We start from the raw sequence: 19,398 nt of genomic DNA, 5'->3' as shown, positions 1-19,398 counted from the left end.
GGGATAAAAAAGGGATGGTGTTGGGGCGTAATTTTATTTTGATTGTTATTCTATTGTTTGATTTGATGAGTTTGAATGCTTTCTCGGCATTAATAAATGCGCATTTGAGTGTAGAATCTATCCAATGGTAGTATTTTGTTTATGAGCTCCAGATAGACCGCATTAAGATAGCTAGAGTTCATGACACTACCGCATTAACATTACTATTCAGCTATCTTGATTCAAACAACAGCGACGCTAAACGCTCCTACAACAAATGAAAAGCAGGAAAACAAGACTCTCAAATGAATGTTCATCCATATACCATTTCCTCATGCCTCTCTCCTCCCCATCCGCATCGCATATCATTCCAACCCTAAGCACCCCCATCAACCCATTCAATCACCAATTTCACCTCTTGACAATCTGCAGGTAGTCCCTGCGTCCCGTTAATATACGCACGCACTGGACTTCCTTCCAAAAACGCATCGGTTTGGCTTAGTGTCGCGTCTGAGTTTACGGATCCGTAGGTTGAAGGAATTGAAGACGCTGTTTGAGCGCAGAAACGGGCTTGGTTATCTGGATTTGGGGGGTTAGTGTTTGTTTGTGTATATTGTTTACTCATCACACAATCCATCTAATCGTTGAAAAGACAAATGAATCCCATGTAGATAGAGATAGATCAAGAAAAGTGAAAAGGAAACAAAACAACATACCATTCCCAATAAACTCCCCATTTCTCAACTTCAACAAACTCCCATACGGATACTCACTCGTAGAATCCACCGCCAACGTCCCATTTAAATCCTTACTCTGCATATCCCTCAACGTATTCCTCGTCTGTAAAACCGTATATCCAGAATTCCACACGCGCGCGAAATCATCTCCGAAATATCGCGTTTTTGCGTCTTGGGGATTGTTATTGGAAGTTCCGGTGTGAGAATGAGAATTGGAAGATGAAGAACCGGAACAGGAAAGTAAGCCGGTTGATGAGATGGAAAATATACATGCGGAGGTGCGAGAATTGGTTGTGAGGCCCCGCGAAGATATGAATGGGGAGGGGGGTGAGAGGTTGAAGTATACGCGCATGATGTATGTCAGGAGAGAGTAGCGGGAGGGAAGGAGGGAGAGGCGGAAGGAGGGGGAGGTGGGTTCGGTTGGGGATGTTGGGATGGCTGGGATGGAGGGCGATGTGAATGAGGGTGATGATGGCGCTGAAGCGGGATTGTAGCCGTAATAGCCTCCGCTGGCTGGTGGAGGTGGTGGTGGAGGTGGATTGCTTGGGCTGGAAGGTGAAGAAGAAGAGGGATCGGTCGCAGAGGGAAAGCTGGATGGGCTGTTTAGCCCACTTGAGGTTGTGGGTGAAGATGGATCACCGTTAGTTGTACTTGGCGAGGAAGGATCTCCACCGGTTGTACTTGGGGAAGGTGGATCTCCACCAGAAGTTGTCGGTGATGAAGGATCTCCACCAGAAGTACTAGGACTCGAGGAGTCTCCTCCAGAAGTGCTAGGCGCTCCAATCGACTGGCTACTCGAAGACGCCGCCCCTGTAGCCGAAGAAGATACCGAAAAACCACCACTCTCCGATGGATCACTGGGATCGCCTCCATTTCCTGTAGGTGTGGGTATGCTAGGAAGGTAATAAGTACCATATCCATATCCATAACTTGGTCCACTGCCATTTCCACCAGGAGGCGTGCTCGAAGCTCCAAATGGGTCGGAAGGGTATGTGCTAGAAGCTGCTCCAGCTCCGGGAGGATCTGTACCTCCTGATGGATCTGTGGGGATTGAAGAACTGCCAGAAGGGAATGAACCTGGAATAGTTGATGAAAATCCAGAAGTTCCAGATGGGTCTGCACTTGCGTTGGTTGAAGAAGCTGATCCCGGGTCTACAGGAGTTGAACCGCCTGATGGGAAAGAACCAACACTTGTTGGGGAACTAGGATCAGTAGGCGCAGATCCGGAACCCCCTGATGGGTCTGCACTTAGAGCAGTTGAAGAAGCTGATCCGGGATCAATTGGCGTGCTAGATGCAATTCCCGATGGATCTGCACTGACATGAGTCGAAGATGCTGAGCCTGGATCCGTAGGTGTGCTAGAACCAGCTCCTGAAGGGAAAGATCCACCATTTGTTGGGGAAATGGAATCAGTGGGTGCAGATCTAGAACCATCTGATGGATCTAGGCTTACATTAGTTGAAGAAGCTAACCCCGGATCAGTGGGAGTACTGGATACGATTCCCGATGGATCTCCAGCACCCGATGTTGGAGATCCGGGAGGATCAATCGGGCTCGATTGTGTTGGATATCCGTAGTATGGTGGACCGTTGCCAAAACTATTTGGTGGATCTGTAGGAGAGCTTCCACCTGGACTTATGGAAGAAGTAGGATCTCCTGGATCAGAAGGATTCGATGGACTTGGACTTGAGCTCGTGGGTGCTGCTGAAGAAGCTGGAATAGGTGCCCCGCAAGGAGGTAGTGCTGTAGATATACCGGATGGGTTGCCGGTAAGACTTATTTGTGTTGGCCCATTGGCTGTTATTGAGCCCGTGGTTGATGATGATGAGTTATAAGGAGTCGATAATGCGGTACAATTGTCAACTTGTGATCTATTAATTTCTATACCAGAATTAGCTTTCTGAGGTTGTGCTTTGAATAATCCCAAAATTTCTTCTTCGCCATATTTGGAATGGAATATTCCAACCCCTTCAACATGGGTAGGTCATTGCACCAAATACTGAATTATCACCACTCCCACATCTTTTCCCATCAATCTAAAATGAACCCAACAATACCAGAAGAAGAATAAGGAAGAACCTACCAATAGCAACATAATCCCCATCATCCCCACAATTTGCTGCTATACAATAAACAGTAGCAGACTGAATAATCTCCGCATTACTTTTCTCACATTGACAAGTAATGTTCGTGAGTCCACAAGAGGTAGATCCAACAGCATTCTGAATGCAACTATCCGCACAAGCAGGGATAACGAATGTGGCATTTTGTGACGTATTTGGTACAGAGGAGGGAACAGCCGAAGGAACCGAGCCCACAGCTGATGATGGAATTGCAGATGCGGGATTAGAGTCAATAGGAGAAGAAGTAGGAACAGACGACGGAGCAGCCGATATGCTAGCTGGCGCCGAACTTGGGGCAGCAGATGGTATTGCTGAAGGGGCTACCGAGGAAGGAGCAGCACTAGCATTTCCAGCCGCAAGCACAGAAGAACATTCTGCAGAAGCATCATCTAGCACCTCTTTACAATATTAGTCTGGGCTTTCCATTGTATTCATTTTGTGTAAAAGAGGAATACGAACGAAGAGCTTCCTGGATGCCACAAGCCTGAAGTACGCAGCTTGTGGCTACTCCTTGGATCAAACTAGCATTGTCAGGATCACACTGACATGCTAGATCCGTGGCGCCACAACTCGTTTCTGCGGCTACTGCTGATGCAATGCATGGAATTGCACATGATGGGATTGATGGTGCCGGAGCTATTACTGGACTAGGATCATCGCGGTTGAGTGATGAAGCGGGAATTCTAAAATACTGCGGTATTAGCGACTTTGTTGATTTGATTTGCAGAGGAATAACTTACAATGCAGAATTGACACATATGAATAGAAAAAATAAGGTAACGATTGTCTGAATCATCTTTGCTTACCTGGTAAGCTTGAGATGGTCAATGAAGAGAAGAAAAGAGAGATAGAAAAGAAAAGAAAGAAAAGAAAGTTGCTCTTATTGCATACTAGTTCAATGGGTGTGGTGGTCATATATACTCTCCCATAACACACACGGTCTCTCACACAAGGTCACTAAATCACAAATACAAATTTCCTCATTATCACTCATAGATGCATGATCTTCTGACGCATTCATCGTAACTTCATCCGCTCTCTCCACGAGGATCAATATATATAAGTCAAGAAACATATGCAAAGGAAAACTAATCTCCGACGCCGTACTGATTCCTAGCCAGCAGATCTTCAATCACGGATATAACACCCTCCAAACCATCCTTATTGGCTCGAAAGCCATGTTGCTAAGCGATGGTATCACGTGGTGATCTCCGACACATATGTTCCAGACACAGGTGTGTGACGGAACAATAGGACAAACTTCTATCACCACGCACAGCTAATAATATATGATAATATTTATATCAAAGTCATATCTCCATCGTACAAATAGTTACAAAACCTACAGTGCTCTGCCTCTTTTAGACTCTACTGTAGCCATTGTATACTGCTCATTCTCTAGAGTCTGTAACATATACTCTCGCTCAGCAATAACAGCGTCAAACCATCGGACTTCGGCGACCTTATTTCTTGCCCACTCTCTCCACTCATCTCTCATTCTCTGCTTGAATTCGGCATCCTCCAAACCTTGATCCCTCCCCAGAGATAACCTCTTTGACTCGAAATTCTTCGTGCACTCTTGTAGGGCAATATCTCTGTCAGATTCCCAGCTTCTGAATGCTGCATTACATTTTTTCTGGTATGAATGTTTCGCAACTCGAACATTGAATGCAGCATTTGGTTTGTCTTTCCAAAACGCTTCGAGCTTTTCCGGATTTTCCTTCACAGCACGGATTTCCTCTTCCCGAAGTTGATCGTATACATCTCGAAACTGAAGCTCTTGGTTCGAGTATTCTGTTTTGTATTCCTTATCTAACTGGTCATATTGGCTTAAATGACGTTTTTGTAGCTTGTAGAACCCATTTTCTCGTTCTTGTAACATTTGAAATTCCTCCTGCGAGCGAGTTGCAAGACGTGATTTTTGTGAATGATGTAAAACATTTAGCTCCTCTCTTATTTCGATGAAATTGGAAGCTATTTTTGCAACTCTTTTATCCTCTCGGTGACGCCGAACCGCTTCTTCTGATTGAAAATCACGTTCGGCTTCTTTTCCTAATTCTTTGGCCTCTCGCCGTTCAAAATCCTCTACCATTTGAATAGCAATCCGTTCTTCTTCTGCCACTTTCCTGATTCGTTCTTCTTCTTGCCTCATTGTTGGTTCCTGTAACTGCTTGTCTAGAGCAGCGATTTTTTGTCTTAGTTGCAAGATTCGCACTAACCTACCAAGTTCGAATTCCGTACATCGACAGGTCTTCCACTTCGCAGAACAAACGTAACACCATTCGGCTTGACAATGACATTTCATATGTCTACAGCCTTTGTTAAGTTCGATGAAAATCCTGCAATTATAACATTGCTTCCACCCTCTCTCATCTGCTAAGCTGACTGTAGCTTGGAAATCTTTGTCCTGAGGACACTCCATATTGGCATGCCATGAGCCTCTGCAAGTGATACACACCTTTGTTTCGCAAGAAGGACAAGATGCGCATTTGCGACCTTTGTCAATCCAATTGTTGGGAATCCATCTTTCACATTTTGGCTTAATACAATAGACCCGGTCTCCTGCAGCGACCTCTCGCTCGCAAACCTTCAGTTCGAATTCTCTTGCCAAGTTTGGTTTGATATTTGTTACAATCACCTTATGTGGTATATCGTTGAGACAGCACTTAACCGGCCACATCGACTCTGTTTTCATGGCATTGCTTTATTGTGTTAGATAATCCCTGATGCGTGCCTTGAAAACAACTTACATGACTAGTCTTTCGAAACAATCTTTGCAATAGTCGTGGCACTGCACATTAACCATGTCGCTAAATGGAAAATCATCCAAACATGAGACACATTCTCTAATTGATCGATTAGCAAAATTTCTTTCTGATTTCGAGGTTCATACCCAACCGGCTCCGCAACTACAGATTTGCCCTTTTGTTTTCTCTTCTTAAGCATTTTGATAAACCTAGCAAGGGGGGCCGGTTTGCTGTATCCCTGACGAGGAAGGCTTGAACTCGACTCTGAATGATATCTTTCCGCAGCAGAGATATACCCAGAATCAGACGTAGTGTTAGTCTCCTTTGAAAGTTGGCTGTCTACTCGAGACGGTTGCTGTTCCTCAATACTTGAGATGTCTTTGTCTCTTGTAATTGTCTGCATGTTTCAGTCAATAGCATGGTTCAACGTAATAACGTAAGTTGCTTACCTGAAGTTTTGGTCTTGATGGACCTGCTACAGTGACATTGGATGAACTGCGTGCTTGAGAATTCTTGATGGGAGTTGATATACTGGTCGTCTTGTTTGATTGAGATGCGGCTTCGAGAAGTCCAGGCTTTTTGCGCGACGCAGCTTCATCTACAGATCTTGTGATTATTGTAGAGAGTTGCGGAATACCCCATCTGGACCCATTGAAACCTTCAATCCCAGATAAGATTTCTGCTGGTGGGTTAAATTCTTCCCAATTGATATTGTTCATTAAAATGTTAGATGTAAAAGTCAGAGGTTCATTTAATTTAGAATATGAGACATTGTAGAAGTCGCGTGGCTCAGTACGATATAAAATGCCGTCAGGATTTCTATTCGAGGCAGACAGTTCTCGTATACTAACCTGCACTTTGTTGATAACTATTTGCGGGTTTGGCATTGGTACGTTTTCCATATTTGCTTGAGGATTTCGAACAAATATTGAGGTGTCCTGTACTTGTCTTAATAGCTGGCAGAAGCTGAATGTAGTGAATGAAATCGACCATATATCTCTTAGCGAATATCATTGATGAGAAAAATTAATAGAAGGTTGATGCTTTAAAATGGATTGAAGGAGCGCTCCATAAGATATATGTAATTTTAGAGGCCATACGTCAACGATCCATACTATTTCTATCCCCATACTAATAGGATGCACCAGGAGGCTTCTGGGGTGGGTTAGAAGCTATCCACAGAAGAACTAGCATCGTTAGTTACTGTAGCTCATTGATCCACCAAATGCCAAGAGCCAATATAAGCCATGAACATCGCATGAAAAGATGGACAAGGCCAATCAAAGTTCTCTTTAGCAATGCCCTCGAATGTTAAGTTTTGATGTACGGCGCCCTTATATTTGCGGTTAGGCTTTCTTCACTTTATGGCAAGGCGCAGGAATACTTGGGTATGTGTATATGCGATTCGCTACTAATAATGTGTTTGCCTACCGTAAGGCTGCTAAGCCTCCCACGACGAAACATATATTTCAAATGTGAGAGGCTTCACCAATAATGAGGTAAAATGCATACTGAAACGCACTACATAGCTTTCAGTAATGTAAGAATAGGCCAAATATTAAAATACCAGTGCAGTATAGCTAATAAGTAGGCCACAGAATTCCAGTGCGCAGTTGTGACTTAGAGTTGAGGCTAGAACAGCTAAACAGAACGATGACGTGAATTAGTGAAATTCTGGGGTAATTTTCCGTCTTCCATAGATTAAGATTGTTCTAAATCCCCACAAAAGCATCACCTGCACATAACAATAGTTAGTATGCACAGAAATAAAATATCTGTCGTCCAGTAGTGGTTTCTCGCCTATCCTTTTTGAGTTAGATTATACATCGGATGCCTTCCGGTAGACCTCAAAGTCATAAGCAAGGAAGATCCATCAAACATGCCAACATTCACTTTGTGAACTCATGGAGATCAATTTGTTCACGCGGGCAAGTCATGAGAACTTCAATTGATGATTGGCCATATCGATATTTTACTCTGGATAGTATCGCCTTCTCGAATCCCTGGGCATATCCAAGGTCGATGGGTAGAAGTAACGACTAGGTCACCAATCTTATAAGAGATTCTATACTTAGTTCTCTGAACTGAAACTTGAGATCTTGATCTCCTTGGGCATCAAGATCACGATTTCTCCGTCAGCGTCTTTCCAGCACGCATCCCCGTATTTCAGCTTATTTTCACTAGCACAAAAAAGCAGGAGGTATATTTCTTTGACAACTCCACCCCAACAATAAACCCTTACAGTATTCCAATCATTGGTACGTTCAGCTGATATGCCCCATCCTAAATCGCCTGTCGGAATGACCCGAAGAAGGTAAGACCAAAGCCTTTTCTTGAGAAGATCCCCGAGATCTTCTGCGTGAATAAGCCAATATCCGCGCTCCAAAGGGCGACAAGGACGAGTCTGGAAAGTAGGATTGAAATGCTTCTTCTGCAATCCATTAAAATTACCTCGGTTTGCTTTAATCTTTTTCAATGAAGGCGTGAGAATATCTGTCTCCTTAAACTCACCAACAGAAGTGGGGGGAGTAAAAGATGGAATTGTGCATGTTGCCAGGGATGCTGCAGATGGCAAGCTCGACATCGGAGGAACGGAGCTTGAAGGAACGGAGCTTGGAATACTAGAAGCTTTTGGTGCCTCGGGGGCTGTAGATGTGGGGGGTCTTTGAGGTGCAGGAAGAGACGCCGAAGACGTTTCAGCCGTGGTATCTGATGTCACCAATTTCAACCTCTTGGGACTCTTGTCCAATGACGATGGAAAATCAATTCGCTGACGCTTACCGTGCACATGTTGGGGCAGCGAGCTAGATGATTCTGGAAGCTCAGGCGTATTAGATGTTGATCCTTTCTTTGAAACTTCAGCCGGATTCGTTTCTTCATGTGTGAACTCTGCTGCCTCTTCCATCTCTGTAGCTTGACTTGCACGTCGACTTGAAGTATTCGCAGCCTGTCCTGAAGTCTGCATATTATCGAAGCCGTTGAAATTTATCATATCAAGATCATCTGCATCAGAAGTCGCAATTGGAAGTGCGTTAAAATGCTGATACCCAGCCTTATGCCGTCGATAGGGAGGAGAAATCGTTTGCAAACGCCGGGGTGGTAGCGAAATGGCAGCGTCGAAATTGGGATGAGTGTTACCATTCTGAGAGCTAGTGATTGGTATTGCTAGGGGAACCTCAAGATTCAAGCTACTCTCATCCGTAAACTGTGATATCTCATTCGCGTCAGCACTGTCTTGTGTGCTCTCCTCATGTTGTTGATGTAGCTCCGAAGTCCTCCTCGGCGATGAAAATTGAGCAAGTATTCTATCATTCTCGAGCATGAAATCCTCGATTACACTAGATGCTCTATTTGGTGATGGAAATGTATTCACATAATGACCTCGCCTCGGTGTTTTGTCTCCAGGACTTGTTACCGATTCAAGACGACTTTGCTCCGGTGTTTCGCCTCCAGACTGTACTTGCAGACTCATCAAAGTCCTGCTTCTAGTTCGAAACATTGGAGAATTTCGATTATCTAAGACGCTTCGGAAAGACAGTTGCGGCGAATACATAAGGTCAGATAATTCCTCCTCAGGGATTCCACGGTATGCCCCCGGATTCGTCTCTGGTTCTTGGGTTGGTGGGCAATAAGACGCATTTTCGTCATATTCCTGCGTCACATATTGCGTCCCTTCAATTAAACCCTCTCGCTCTTCCACGTTTCCAGAACTATCTTTAGGATCGTCTTGTAATTGTAGGCTTGTTGCTGATTCGAAATGTAAATAGGCTCTTGCAAATGCCCGGTATCTAGTATCATCTTGGCCTCGACTTGGTGCCGATGTGTGAACCAAGATCTCTACGTTTTCTCTTGATGTGTGAGCCATTGTAATCGTAAGTATGTATCTTGTGCATTTTCTTTGATCGTAAACCTGTAGGACTTAAGAAGTTATGTGATAGAGCAATATAGGATATTGGATTCAGCCTTTCCTAAAATCATTGATGGTATGGCAGACAGACGCTCCGACCACCTAGCCTAGACTGTAGCCTGAGGCTGGAACTACTGGGAACTCGGAACCCAATGGAAGTCCAGACCATTTCCAGTAAAACAAGACCACAAAGTCATTTCATTGCAAATACATCGACGTCAAAGGATATCATTATTCGTACACCCAAAGATGAAACGAACCAGTTCCTGTTAGTATTTGCACTCTCTTGGTACACAAGTTACTCAACAAAGTTTGTCGGAGCTTCACCAGGGTTTGACAGTTGTTTACACAAGGAAGGCCTTTCATGTTGATGATACTAGTACTGTCATTTGAAATGAATTGTTGCTTTTTATTCAGTGGATTTGATTATCAAACCGTTCCTGCTTATACACCTACTTATTACACCAAAGTCCAAAGTCTAAAGAACCCATATTTGCTAGAACAATCTCCTACCCTAATCATCTGGTCGGTAGCTTTCCTTCATCATTTGGTCCATCACAACATGTATAACTTTCTGATCAGGCAAAAGGAATATATGATGCCAAGTGGCTTTCTATTTGAACATTTGAACAGGAGAAAAAGTACTAGTTCTTGACATTCTCCACTAATTAATCCTAGTCAAATATTGAATTTATGCAGTGAGATCAAACTGTTGGTTGAGCGACCGGTTGGTGTCTTTGAATAACGCCCGTTAATATGTCTTCATTAAAGTACTTTTCACTTTCAATAAGTACCAGAACTTAGGGATTGATTCTGCGACTTCTGGATCTTCCAATTATACAACTCCTTTTCTTGTGCTGATACATCACAAGTAACTTGAGCCCCATATATCACAAGGTAATTGCCATATAACTTTGAGTCACAAAGATATTGAAGAGAGACCAATCAAACAAGTTTACTAACTTCACTCCAACACAGTAAACCATCAGTATGCCCCCCTTAATACTAAGTGCCTTTCAAACCCGCAAACCAGGCCTTACCCCCGCGGAATTCAAAAACTACTACGAAACCATTCACCTACCTCTGCTCGTCTCCCTACAAGGTTCCTCCTTCCCTAAAAGCCACACCCGTAACTATGTTATCCGCACTGCGCATGATGCTTCATCCTCCGACACATCAAACTCGAACTATCGAGCTAGTGTGTATTATGGCACAGAATATCAAGATATCGATTACGATGTATATAGTGAGATGATTTTTGAAGATGAGAAAGCATTTAAGGCTTTTGAGAAGGTGATGTTGGATCCGGTTTCCGGGAAGATATTGGTGGAAGATCAGCAAAAGTTTCAAGGGCCAGGAAGTCTTAAGGTCGTTGGCCTTGAGGTCTCAGAGGCCACGTTGAGACCTTCTAAATAGCTAGATATTAGTCATGAGAACATGAATAGGCTGATTGAAATGCATGGGAATAAAAAAGCATTTGATCCATGCCACCTCTCATTACTTTGATATGGTTTGCAAGTGAATAGTAGATGAAGAATAGCCATTCAACTTGATTTAAAGTCTACGAACATGGACCTGATGAGTATTACACTATCTTAGATGTGGAGGTATGAATGCCATTGGATGAGAAATTCAAAATGTCTTCCTTGAATATGATTTTCTGAATCTTACTTTGGCTATAAAGATTGAAGAACATATAATAATTCAGTCGACCTTGTGAATTAAATTATACATAGGATCATATCGATCTTGATAGGGGTATTGAAGAATTAGTTTAATAAATACAGATCTTAATTTTAAGGGGCTCTGACCAGATCAAACGAGAGTCTCTTTTCACCAAGCCGTCACGTGTAAGGCAAGCACAGAGTCTGGACTTAAACTCAAGGCACCAATTGCTATCGCGAACTTTTGCCCCGCTAAGATTTTCCTCCACAAATCGAAATATTCAACGAATTCATTGTTGGAGGTTTGAACGTTTCCTCCCTTCCCGCATATCTCAACGTCAATCTTCCGCCGCAACCATGGCACCTATTTCACTCTCAGATATCATCTCTGCGCTCCCATCAGAGGACTCATGGGGACCATCGACCACATCAGAAACCACATTAAATGGAGTTCCTTACGCCCCATACTCCAAAGGCGATAAATTAGGTCGCATGGCAGATTGGACCGCTGAAGGAAAAGATGGAAGAGATGGCAGAGGTGGAAGACAGCAGTACAACCGAAACTACAGAGGTGCGATTTTTACCTCGAGATTTATTCGCTATTTATTTGCGATTTTCTTTACTTGCACTGGAGAAAGTTGGGTATGATATGATTTCTTTGTGCTAACCCATTTTTGTGCATCAGATCAACAAGTTTACGGCGCTGGAACCTCCTCATTGTTCGCAGTTCAGCTCGCCGAGGACGAATCTACCTTCTCTGTTGTCAGCAACACCCGCGATTCTACCAAGACCCGCTTTGGACGTGGAGGACTCGCTCGTGGACGTGGACAACGTGGCGGAAGAGGTGATACCCGTGGTGGTAGAGGTCAATTCCAGCGAGTTGGAGGACGAGGCGGGCAACAAGGCTACAACAGTTATGATACCCGCGGTGGAAGAGGTGGTGCTCGAGGTGGAAGAAAGTTTGGCTGGAAAGATTACGACAAGCCACAAAGAAATCGCGATGCCTCTGTTAACATCAAGCCTGACTGGAAAATGTTGGAGGAGATTGATTTCAACCGTCTGGCCAAGCTTAATCTTGATACCGATGACGGAGAAGACATTGACAGTTATGGTTTCCTTTACTACTACGATCGATCGTTCGACAAGCAACCTGTCAAGGCTGCCGAGAGAAAGCTCAACGTGGTCGACCGCGCTTCATACAACGTTACTACATCTTCAGATCCCGTCATTCAAGAACTCGCCGAGAAGGATGAGGCCACAATTTTCGCAACAGACAGCATTCTTTCCATGCTTATGTGCTCCCCTCGTTCAGTTTATCCTTGGGATATCGTTATTGTTCGACAAGGCAACAAAGTGTTCCTCGACAAGAGAGACAATGCTACCCTCGATATGGTTACCGTTAATGAGAACGCTGCTGACGCTCCAATGGATGCTTCAGAAGGTAGCAAGGACGCTATTAACCAGCCAAGTGCTTTGGCTGAGGAAGCTACATACATCAACCACAACTTTGCAAATCAAGTCATGAAGGAGAGCGACAGCCAAAAAGTAGAAATGGAGAACGAGAACCCATTCTATAACTCTGCCGAAGAGACCGACCCACCTGCCAGTAAGGCATACAAATACCGTAAATTTGATCTTTCTTTGAACGACGAAGATCCAGTTCACTTGGTTGTAAGAACCGAGCTTGACGCTGTTTCAAAGAACGCCATCAGTGGAGAAGATCAATTCTTGACTGTCAAGGCTCTTAACGAATTCGATTCCAAGGCACAAGGAAGTGGAGGTGCGTTGGACTGGAGGACGAAGTTGGTCAGTCAACGTGGTGCTGTTGTTGCAACCGAAATGAAGAACAACAGCTGCAAGCTTGCAAGATGGACAGTTCAAAGTATCATCGCTAAGGCTGATGTCATGAAGCTTGGGTATGTATTTCTTATGCTTGTGGTCACTATTTCATACTAATTCTTGACAGATTTGTTTCCCGTGCCAACCCAAAGCTCAACGATCGTCATGTAGTCCTGGGCGTTATTGGCTGGAAGCCACGTGATTTTGCTTCGCAAATGAACTTGTCTCTATCCAATGGATGGGGTATTGTTCGTACCATTGTCGATATGTGCTTGAAGCGTGAAGAGGGCAAGTACGTACTTGTCAAAGATCCTAACAAGCCAATCCTGAGACTGTACCAAGTCCCAGCTGGTAGTTTTGAGGATGATGGAGAGCATGATGTAATTGAGGAGAATGCTGAGGAGGATGATTAGATTATGTGTGGTTGCACAAAAAAAAGTATCCAGCGTTCAATGGGTCTGGGCTGGGCTGGGCCTCGTGGAGTTATGATAATGCGCATATAAAGTAGATAACCGATATCACATATGCTATATTTGATGAGTTCGAGAGAATCTTTTACCTTCATACCCTCATTCCCATAGATTGCAATTTGATCAATTCGCTTGAGACAAGGTTCACTAAATTCGGAGTAAATGATTACAAAGAGTGTTATGCTAATATCCAGGTCAATTCCCCTTTGTTACGCGGTGCTAGTTAGACTAAGCCTATTGCAGTCATTGGTATAGCCAATTAGATGAGGTTTTATTTCAAAGCTTGATTGCCAATGCTGAATTGAATATCAATCTCACCTCATAAGTCAACTACTCTATCTTCTAACCGCCCTTGTGGGCTACCTTTTATTGTCAAAAACCTTGAAGCATGAGATGAGATCAATCTAGTTTTATGATTTGCAATACAATAATACTTGAGGGTCTAGAAGCTGATAAGGCTACGAAGCCTTTATATTATAGTGCCGAGGTGATAGCGCAAGCACGGTCACATGACTTTATCTCTGCGGGAGTTTCTGCGGAAGCATGGAAATTTAAGGTTTTGGATAGACGTTGTAAATCGAGTGTAGTGGATCAATATACATTTTTGACACGTTTCATGAACTCCCAAGTGCGGATTTTCATCCTGTTGATCTAATTATTGTCCTGTTCAAATCGTTGTACCGGTTGTTGGTTGGTTAGTGATCAACGATGAGTGATCAAAATCGCAGCCGAGGACATGAGAATCAGACCCGACGTCGTTATGTTGCTTTATAAGAATTCGGCGATTGCTTTGTAAGATGTACGAAAGGGATTGATTAATGTTGCTGATTTTGCTGAGTTGGCAATTCGTATAGATTTCTGAAAGTGGATTAATAACGTACATTCTTGGATCTATGGTTAGGAGACTATATAATACTTGACAGGTCCCTTCATTTCCATTTTCTTTTGATATCTACTTTTCAAAACCGATTGCATTTCACTTAGCTCTGCTATAAAGAAGCTTCACCTCTTCTGAAGAATTCACATTTCAGCACACCACATCAATTGCAGAATAAAACTTCAACTCTTACACGAAATCCAGACACTCGATCTACTTAGTTGTCCTTCTTTGTCGAAACACATACCAAAACTGAAAATGAGTGAAACACCAGATCCTGATGCGTATACTACGCCTTTCGCTATCACTAAATCTATTCATCGTGATCCTTACTGGGCTATCGATTCTAAAAATCCAGCAAACAATCAATCTGGTAAAATTATTATTATCACGGGAGCTAGTGCTGGACTTGGAGCAGTGAGTACTATTCTATATTCCCTGTTACACAATCTTGATTGTCCATTCTAACATTATCTCGAATTAGGCAGCAGCGAGAGTTTGGGCTGAAGCACATGCATCTGGTATAGTGCTCGCAGCTCGTCGAGTCCCGCCTATAGACTCTCTTATCGAGAAACTTCAGCCAATTAGTCCGGAAACCAAATTTCTTAGTGTGAAAGTCGATATTGCAAATGAAGAAGATGTTAAGAATCTTTATGAGACGGTACAGAAGGAATTCGGTAGACATGCTGATGTTCTATTGAACAACGCTGGATATATGTCAAATGGTATGATTGGAGAAGAGGAACCAAGTGATTGGTGGAAGGGTATTGTGAGTCTTTTACGTCGATGTCAATATCCATCTGAACTAGTAGAGTTGAAATGATTGGGGAAAATCAAACTAACATTTGATGAAAACTAGGAAATTAATCTCAAAGGTCTTTATCATATGACCCACCACTTTATCCGATCTCAACCTTCCCCTAAATCGCCGACTGGCACAATCATTACCGTCTCCTCCGGACGTGCTGCTCTCACAGGACCTGGTGGATCCGCATACAATATTTCTAAACTTGCAGAACAACGTTTATCCGAGCATCTTCACGTCGAATATCCTTCCCTCCGTGTTTTCACCACGATGCCAGGAATCGTACTTACTGATATGGTGTCGGAACATTTCAAACCATATGCTCAAGATCATGCAGATTTGACTGGTATGTTGGCATTGTATCTGGTTCAGGAAAGAGCAGACTATTTAAGAGGAGGAATGGTGGGAGTTAATTGGGATGTTGAGGAAATGGAGGGGTATAGCAAGGAGATTGTAGAGAAGAAGGCATTGCAGACTAGTTGGATTTCTATTCTGCCTATCAATGGTGGAAAGGCATTAGCTGGGCTGAGGGATTAGCTCTAAGAAGTTAGCTGAGTGCTAGTTGGAGGAGTTAAAATGTTAAAAAGTAGGAGGGCGGCATGCTATTCCAAATTTTGACTACAAGAATAAGGAGGCTAAGCGAAGCAAAATCTCTCCTTTTATGGGGAGAAAAGTGAATGTTAAATATTGGCGAGAAATACGATAGATCTTAGCTCAATGACAGTCATGAACCGTGTTTCATCCTTGCCTTTCCAAAATTGGATTTTATTCGCTACTACAATGCTATCTGATTTGGCTATTTTCTACCCCGCATTTTCATCAGCCACCGCTACTAACATAGGTTACATGACTGTCAGATCCTCAAACAGAAAGCCAATCACATCGCACTAGCGAATACGAATGCCATGCTGTTAACCATCATGAGAAAATCTGACAATTCTTGTTGCTATTATATCTATTAAACTATTTCCCACTCCTTCATTCTATCCTTCAAGCTCAAATCGAGAGATATATACCTGATCGATATCACAATGAACGATCCTCCTCCACCATATACATCACGCCCGCCCTCATATACAGAAAGAACACCTCTTCTACATCTCCATCTACCGACTGAACCTCGTCCTTATCAAATTCCAGCTGTTAGATTGGACGATGCATCGAGGTTTAGAGCAGCTACTTGGATGTCGATTTTTGTAATATCGTTGGTGGGCGTGTTTTATATTTTTCTCATCATGGTGGTGGGATTCAGTATTTTTTGGCCGAACGAGAGGCATTGATGAAGATTGGAAAGTAGTTTGGGACGTGGGAGCGATGGACTTAAGTGAGTAAGGAGGTGTTATTGGGGGTGGAGTTATTCAAGAATTTTGGAGCAGGATGCACATTTTCATCTTGATCTTGAAGGGTGTTGGGTTGATCACGATACCTATTCACAACATCGATAATTTTTGAGCTCGTTTGCCGCCTGGAAAATATCCGATTAATGAACGACCATTCAAATGATAATCACGCTGTAAGTATGCCTTACATGCGACAATAACTGCATCATAAAAAGCCTATCAAGATAGCGACCCGTGGCGGCGCCCAATCCTATTAGATATTTATACCCTGTTTTATGCAGGCGGCCGCATTGCGACCGTCACACGGAGGCGCAATACATTTGATGACCATCACCTCACTTCATGTATCAAGATTCAGGCTGTGATTTTCAGCTCTATATGATGGATCAAAACCTCGACATTGCTATCCCGACGTGATTCTTTCAATAATTAGCGAATGTGTTGATGTCAAGCAAATATGACAATCAAAATGCATAAGGCTGGCCCACCACCACCATATACGCCTGAAAGTCCTCCAAAATACTCATACTCGGAGTCATCACCTCTTCTTCCAATAGTGACCCAGGATTCTCGTCCAGAATTGGGAGATGTGGATAACAGAAAGAGCAGGAAGTTCTCCAAACGATTACTCACGGTCATCGGGGCGTTCCTGACTGCATTGATGATTCTCGGTACAGTGATATTGCCTTTATCTATCGTTTGGAATGGGAAATCAGCAGCACGAGTCGTGAATCTCAAGATTGGTATTATTGGTGCTGGGCCCGCGGGGGTTGGTGTTGTTCAAGGTGTGAGAGATGGGCTTTCACGATTTAGTCAGGATTTCAGAGATCGAAATATTGATGTTCAAGTGGAGATTGTTGTTTATGATGAGAAGACAAGAGTTGGCGGCAGGATGGTGGTAGAGGGTACAAATGGCATAGAGCTTGAGGTTGAAGATGTTGCGAGCGGAGTATTGAATGGCAAGCTGTTAAGTATTATTGGCGGGATCGAAAATGTGAATGCGCAGGCAGATATAATTACTGAAAGCGAGAATCTTGGGATGGGAAAAGTTGCATAGTAAGTTTACATTGTTTTGCTACCTCAAATATGTTCAAGTAATAAATTCACAACTGAAATCCGCAGTTTCAATGGAAATAATATCGTTACCGAAACATACCGACCTTATTCTACCACTCCTTGGAAACATTACATCTATCTTTTCATAAAATATGGACCTTCTGTTTGGCACGCCCCAAGAATCCCAACAGGCACCATGAAATCCCTCCACGATTTCCTTCCTAAACTCAACACTACAGCGGTATCCTCTGTCAGGGATCTGACCTACATAATTTCCAACAAATTTGGATACACCCCCTTTAGCCTTCCTGCAACCGAAAGACTGAGAAAAAATGGAGTCGAAGGAGCCTACATACGAGATATACTAGCCCCGCAAGTTCGGCGTCATACTGGACAGTCAATTGAGCAGATAAGTGATCTCACATTAAGTATTGCACTTGAGCGAGAAGAATCCGGGTCTCCGAAGGCTGTCAATCAAGGATTTCATCAAATGGCAATGGAGAGATCATTGAGAGAGAACAAAGCAATGCTTCATCTCGGTGCAAAAGTGGTCCATGCTCGGTGGGAAGAAGTCATTGGAGATCATGCAAAGTGGATGATACAATGGGAAAACGCAGCACATAATGAGAACGCTCTAAGCTCTGAAGAATTCGATAAAATCATCATCGCCGCCCCGTTCAACTACACAGAACTCCTGGGGAAAACACAAGATGGCGAATCGCTCTACCCTCTCGACGACGATTTCCAGGATATCGAATACCAACCCCTATACATCACATTCTTCACCACCTCCTCACTCCTCACTTCTTCACTTAAAAACGCACCATCCCCCCTCCCCGCACAACTCCTCCCCATCCTCGATTCTCGCCAGCCCTCCACTTCCCCCTTCAACTCCCTCATCGAACTTTCTCTCCTCCGCACCATTTTCCCTCCTTCCCAATCACCAGATTTCAATCCCCATTCTCCCCACCCTCCAAACCCTCCCAAATATCTCTACCGTCTCCTCTCCTCCCACCCCCTCACCCCCACTTCCTTCTCTAGCATTCTTCATCTCCCCAACTCAACCAACCTCGAAACTTGGAACCAGCAAGAAATTACACACGCATATCCACTCACCCAAACCTTTCCCTCCGATTCACAAGAAGAAAAAGGATCTCTGAAACTTGGAGATCACATATGGACAACGCGGGGAATCGAGAGGGTATTGGGGGATATGGTCGAAGAGGCATGGAACGCGGGGAGGATGGTGGGGAGGAATGTCGCAACAGAGATTTTCGAGGAGGTGGCGGAGAAGGGGATTGGGAAATAGGTATGCCGATTTGTGACTAGGTTCTGGGGTTTGGAGCGATGGTATTGGAATGGATTGTAATGGTTTATACCTATGATATGGTTTGAAATTGATCAAGCGATGGTTTCTTTATTGGTTTATTTTTCACTTTTTTACTTATTTACTTGTTTACTATATCCTCAAACTCCCTAGGTAGCTAGCAGTATGTATTTCCATTCCTTTATAAAAACATACATGTGCATGCATACATATACAAACAACTCCAAGCAACCCTAAGTCTTCAAATACTCAATAAATTAACATCACACCTCCTCATGTTAATCATCACCTCAATTTTGATCTTAATCATAACCACAAGCATAATCATATCTCAACCATAACTGTATCTCAAACATATCAGTATATCACTTATCAGATCCTATATAAATATATAAAATATATGTAGAAATACAAAAACAAAAACCTACAGTATAGATAAAATAAGTTCTTTGAAATTGTAAGATTTGATAGTAAGCAGATGGTTGATTTATGGATTTTAGGAATTTAGGATCTGAGGTTTGAGGTTT

At 43.3% G+C, this 19,398-nt stretch overlaps 7 protein-coding genes across 7 annotated transcripts; 4 read left to right on the top strand and 3 right to left on the bottom strand.

Annotated features, from left to right (window-relative positions):
* Positions 1-355: 355 nt before the first annotated feature.
* On the bottom strand, positions 356-3,635 carry EAE97_011968 (uncharacterized protein; the record flags this gene model as incomplete). Its single annotated transcript, XM_038882482.1, has 5 exons — positions 356-558; positions 696-2,597; positions 2,800-3,237; positions 3,299-3,522; positions 3,580-3,635. 5 exons carry the CDS (start codon positions 3,633-3,635, stop codon positions 356-358), a joined length of 2,823 nt encoding a protein of 940 aa, XP_038726653.1.
* A 546-nt stretch (positions 3,636-4,181) lies between these two features.
* EAE97_011967 (uncharacterized protein) lies at positions 4,182-6,488 on the bottom strand (the record flags this gene model as incomplete). The annotated part of the gene is made up of 4 exons (XM_038882481.1): positions 4,182-5,541; positions 5,590-5,685; positions 5,733-5,983; positions 6,036-6,488. The coding sequence occupies 4 exons, from the start codon at positions 6,486-6,488 to the stop codon at positions 4,182-4,184; spliced, it is 2,160 nt and encodes a 719-aa protein (XP_038726652.1).
* Positions 6,489-7,657: 1,169 nt separating this feature from the next.
* On the bottom strand, positions 7,658-9,451 carry EAE97_011966 (uncharacterized protein; the record flags this gene model as incomplete). Its single annotated transcript, XM_038882480.1, has 1 exon — positions 7,658-9,451. The coding sequence occupies one exon, from the start codon at positions 9,449-9,451 to the stop codon at positions 7,658-7,660; it is 1,794 nt and encodes a 597-aa protein (XP_038726651.1).
* Positions 9,452-10,483: 1,032 nt separating this feature from the next.
* EAE97_011965 (uncharacterized protein) lies at positions 10,484-10,909 on the top strand (the record flags this gene model as incomplete). Its single annotated transcript, XM_038882479.1, has 1 exon — positions 10,484-10,909. One exon carries the CDS (start codon positions 10,484-10,486, stop codon positions 10,907-10,909), a length of 426 nt encoding a protein of 141 aa, XP_038726650.1.
* Positions 10,910-11,514: 605 nt separating this feature from the next.
* EAE97_011964 (uncharacterized protein) lies at positions 11,515-13,409 on the top strand (the record flags this gene model as incomplete). The annotated part of the gene is made up of 3 exons (XM_038882478.1): positions 11,515-11,728; positions 11,843-13,073; positions 13,124-13,409. The coding sequence occupies 3 exons, from the start codon at positions 11,515-11,517 to the stop codon at positions 13,407-13,409; spliced, it is 1,731 nt and encodes a 576-aa protein (XP_038726649.1).
* A 1,192-nt stretch (positions 13,410-14,601) lies between these two features.
* Positions 14,602-15,685, top strand: EAE97_011963 (uncharacterized protein; the record flags this gene model as incomplete). Its single annotated transcript, XM_038882477.1, has 3 exons — positions 14,602-14,760; positions 14,828-15,112; positions 15,203-15,685. The coding sequence occupies 3 exons, from the start codon at positions 14,602-14,604 to the stop codon at positions 15,683-15,685; spliced, it is 927 nt and encodes a 308-aa protein (XP_038726648.1).
* Positions 15,686-16,957: 1,272 nt separating this feature from the next.
* EAE97_011962 (uncharacterized protein) lies at positions 16,958-18,853 on the top strand (the record flags this gene model as incomplete). Its single annotated transcript, XM_038882476.1, has 2 exons — positions 16,958-17,544; positions 17,611-18,853. 2 exons carry the CDS (start codon positions 16,958-16,960, stop codon positions 18,851-18,853), a joined length of 1,830 nt encoding a protein of 609 aa, XP_038726647.1.
* Positions 18,854-19,398: the final 545 nt, after the last annotated feature.

This window comes from Botrytis byssoidea (genome assembly GCF_014898295.1).
Source record: "Botrytis byssoidea strain MUCL 94 chromosome Unknown BBYS_045, whole genome shotgun sequence".
Classification (NCBI taxonomy): domain Eukaryota; kingdom Fungi; phylum Ascomycota; class Leotiomycetes; order Helotiales; family Sclerotiniaceae; genus Botrytis; species Botrytis byssoidea.
The sequence above is the reverse complement of the archived record's forward strand: the minus strand, read 5'-3'. Positions and strand labels throughout refer to the sequence as shown.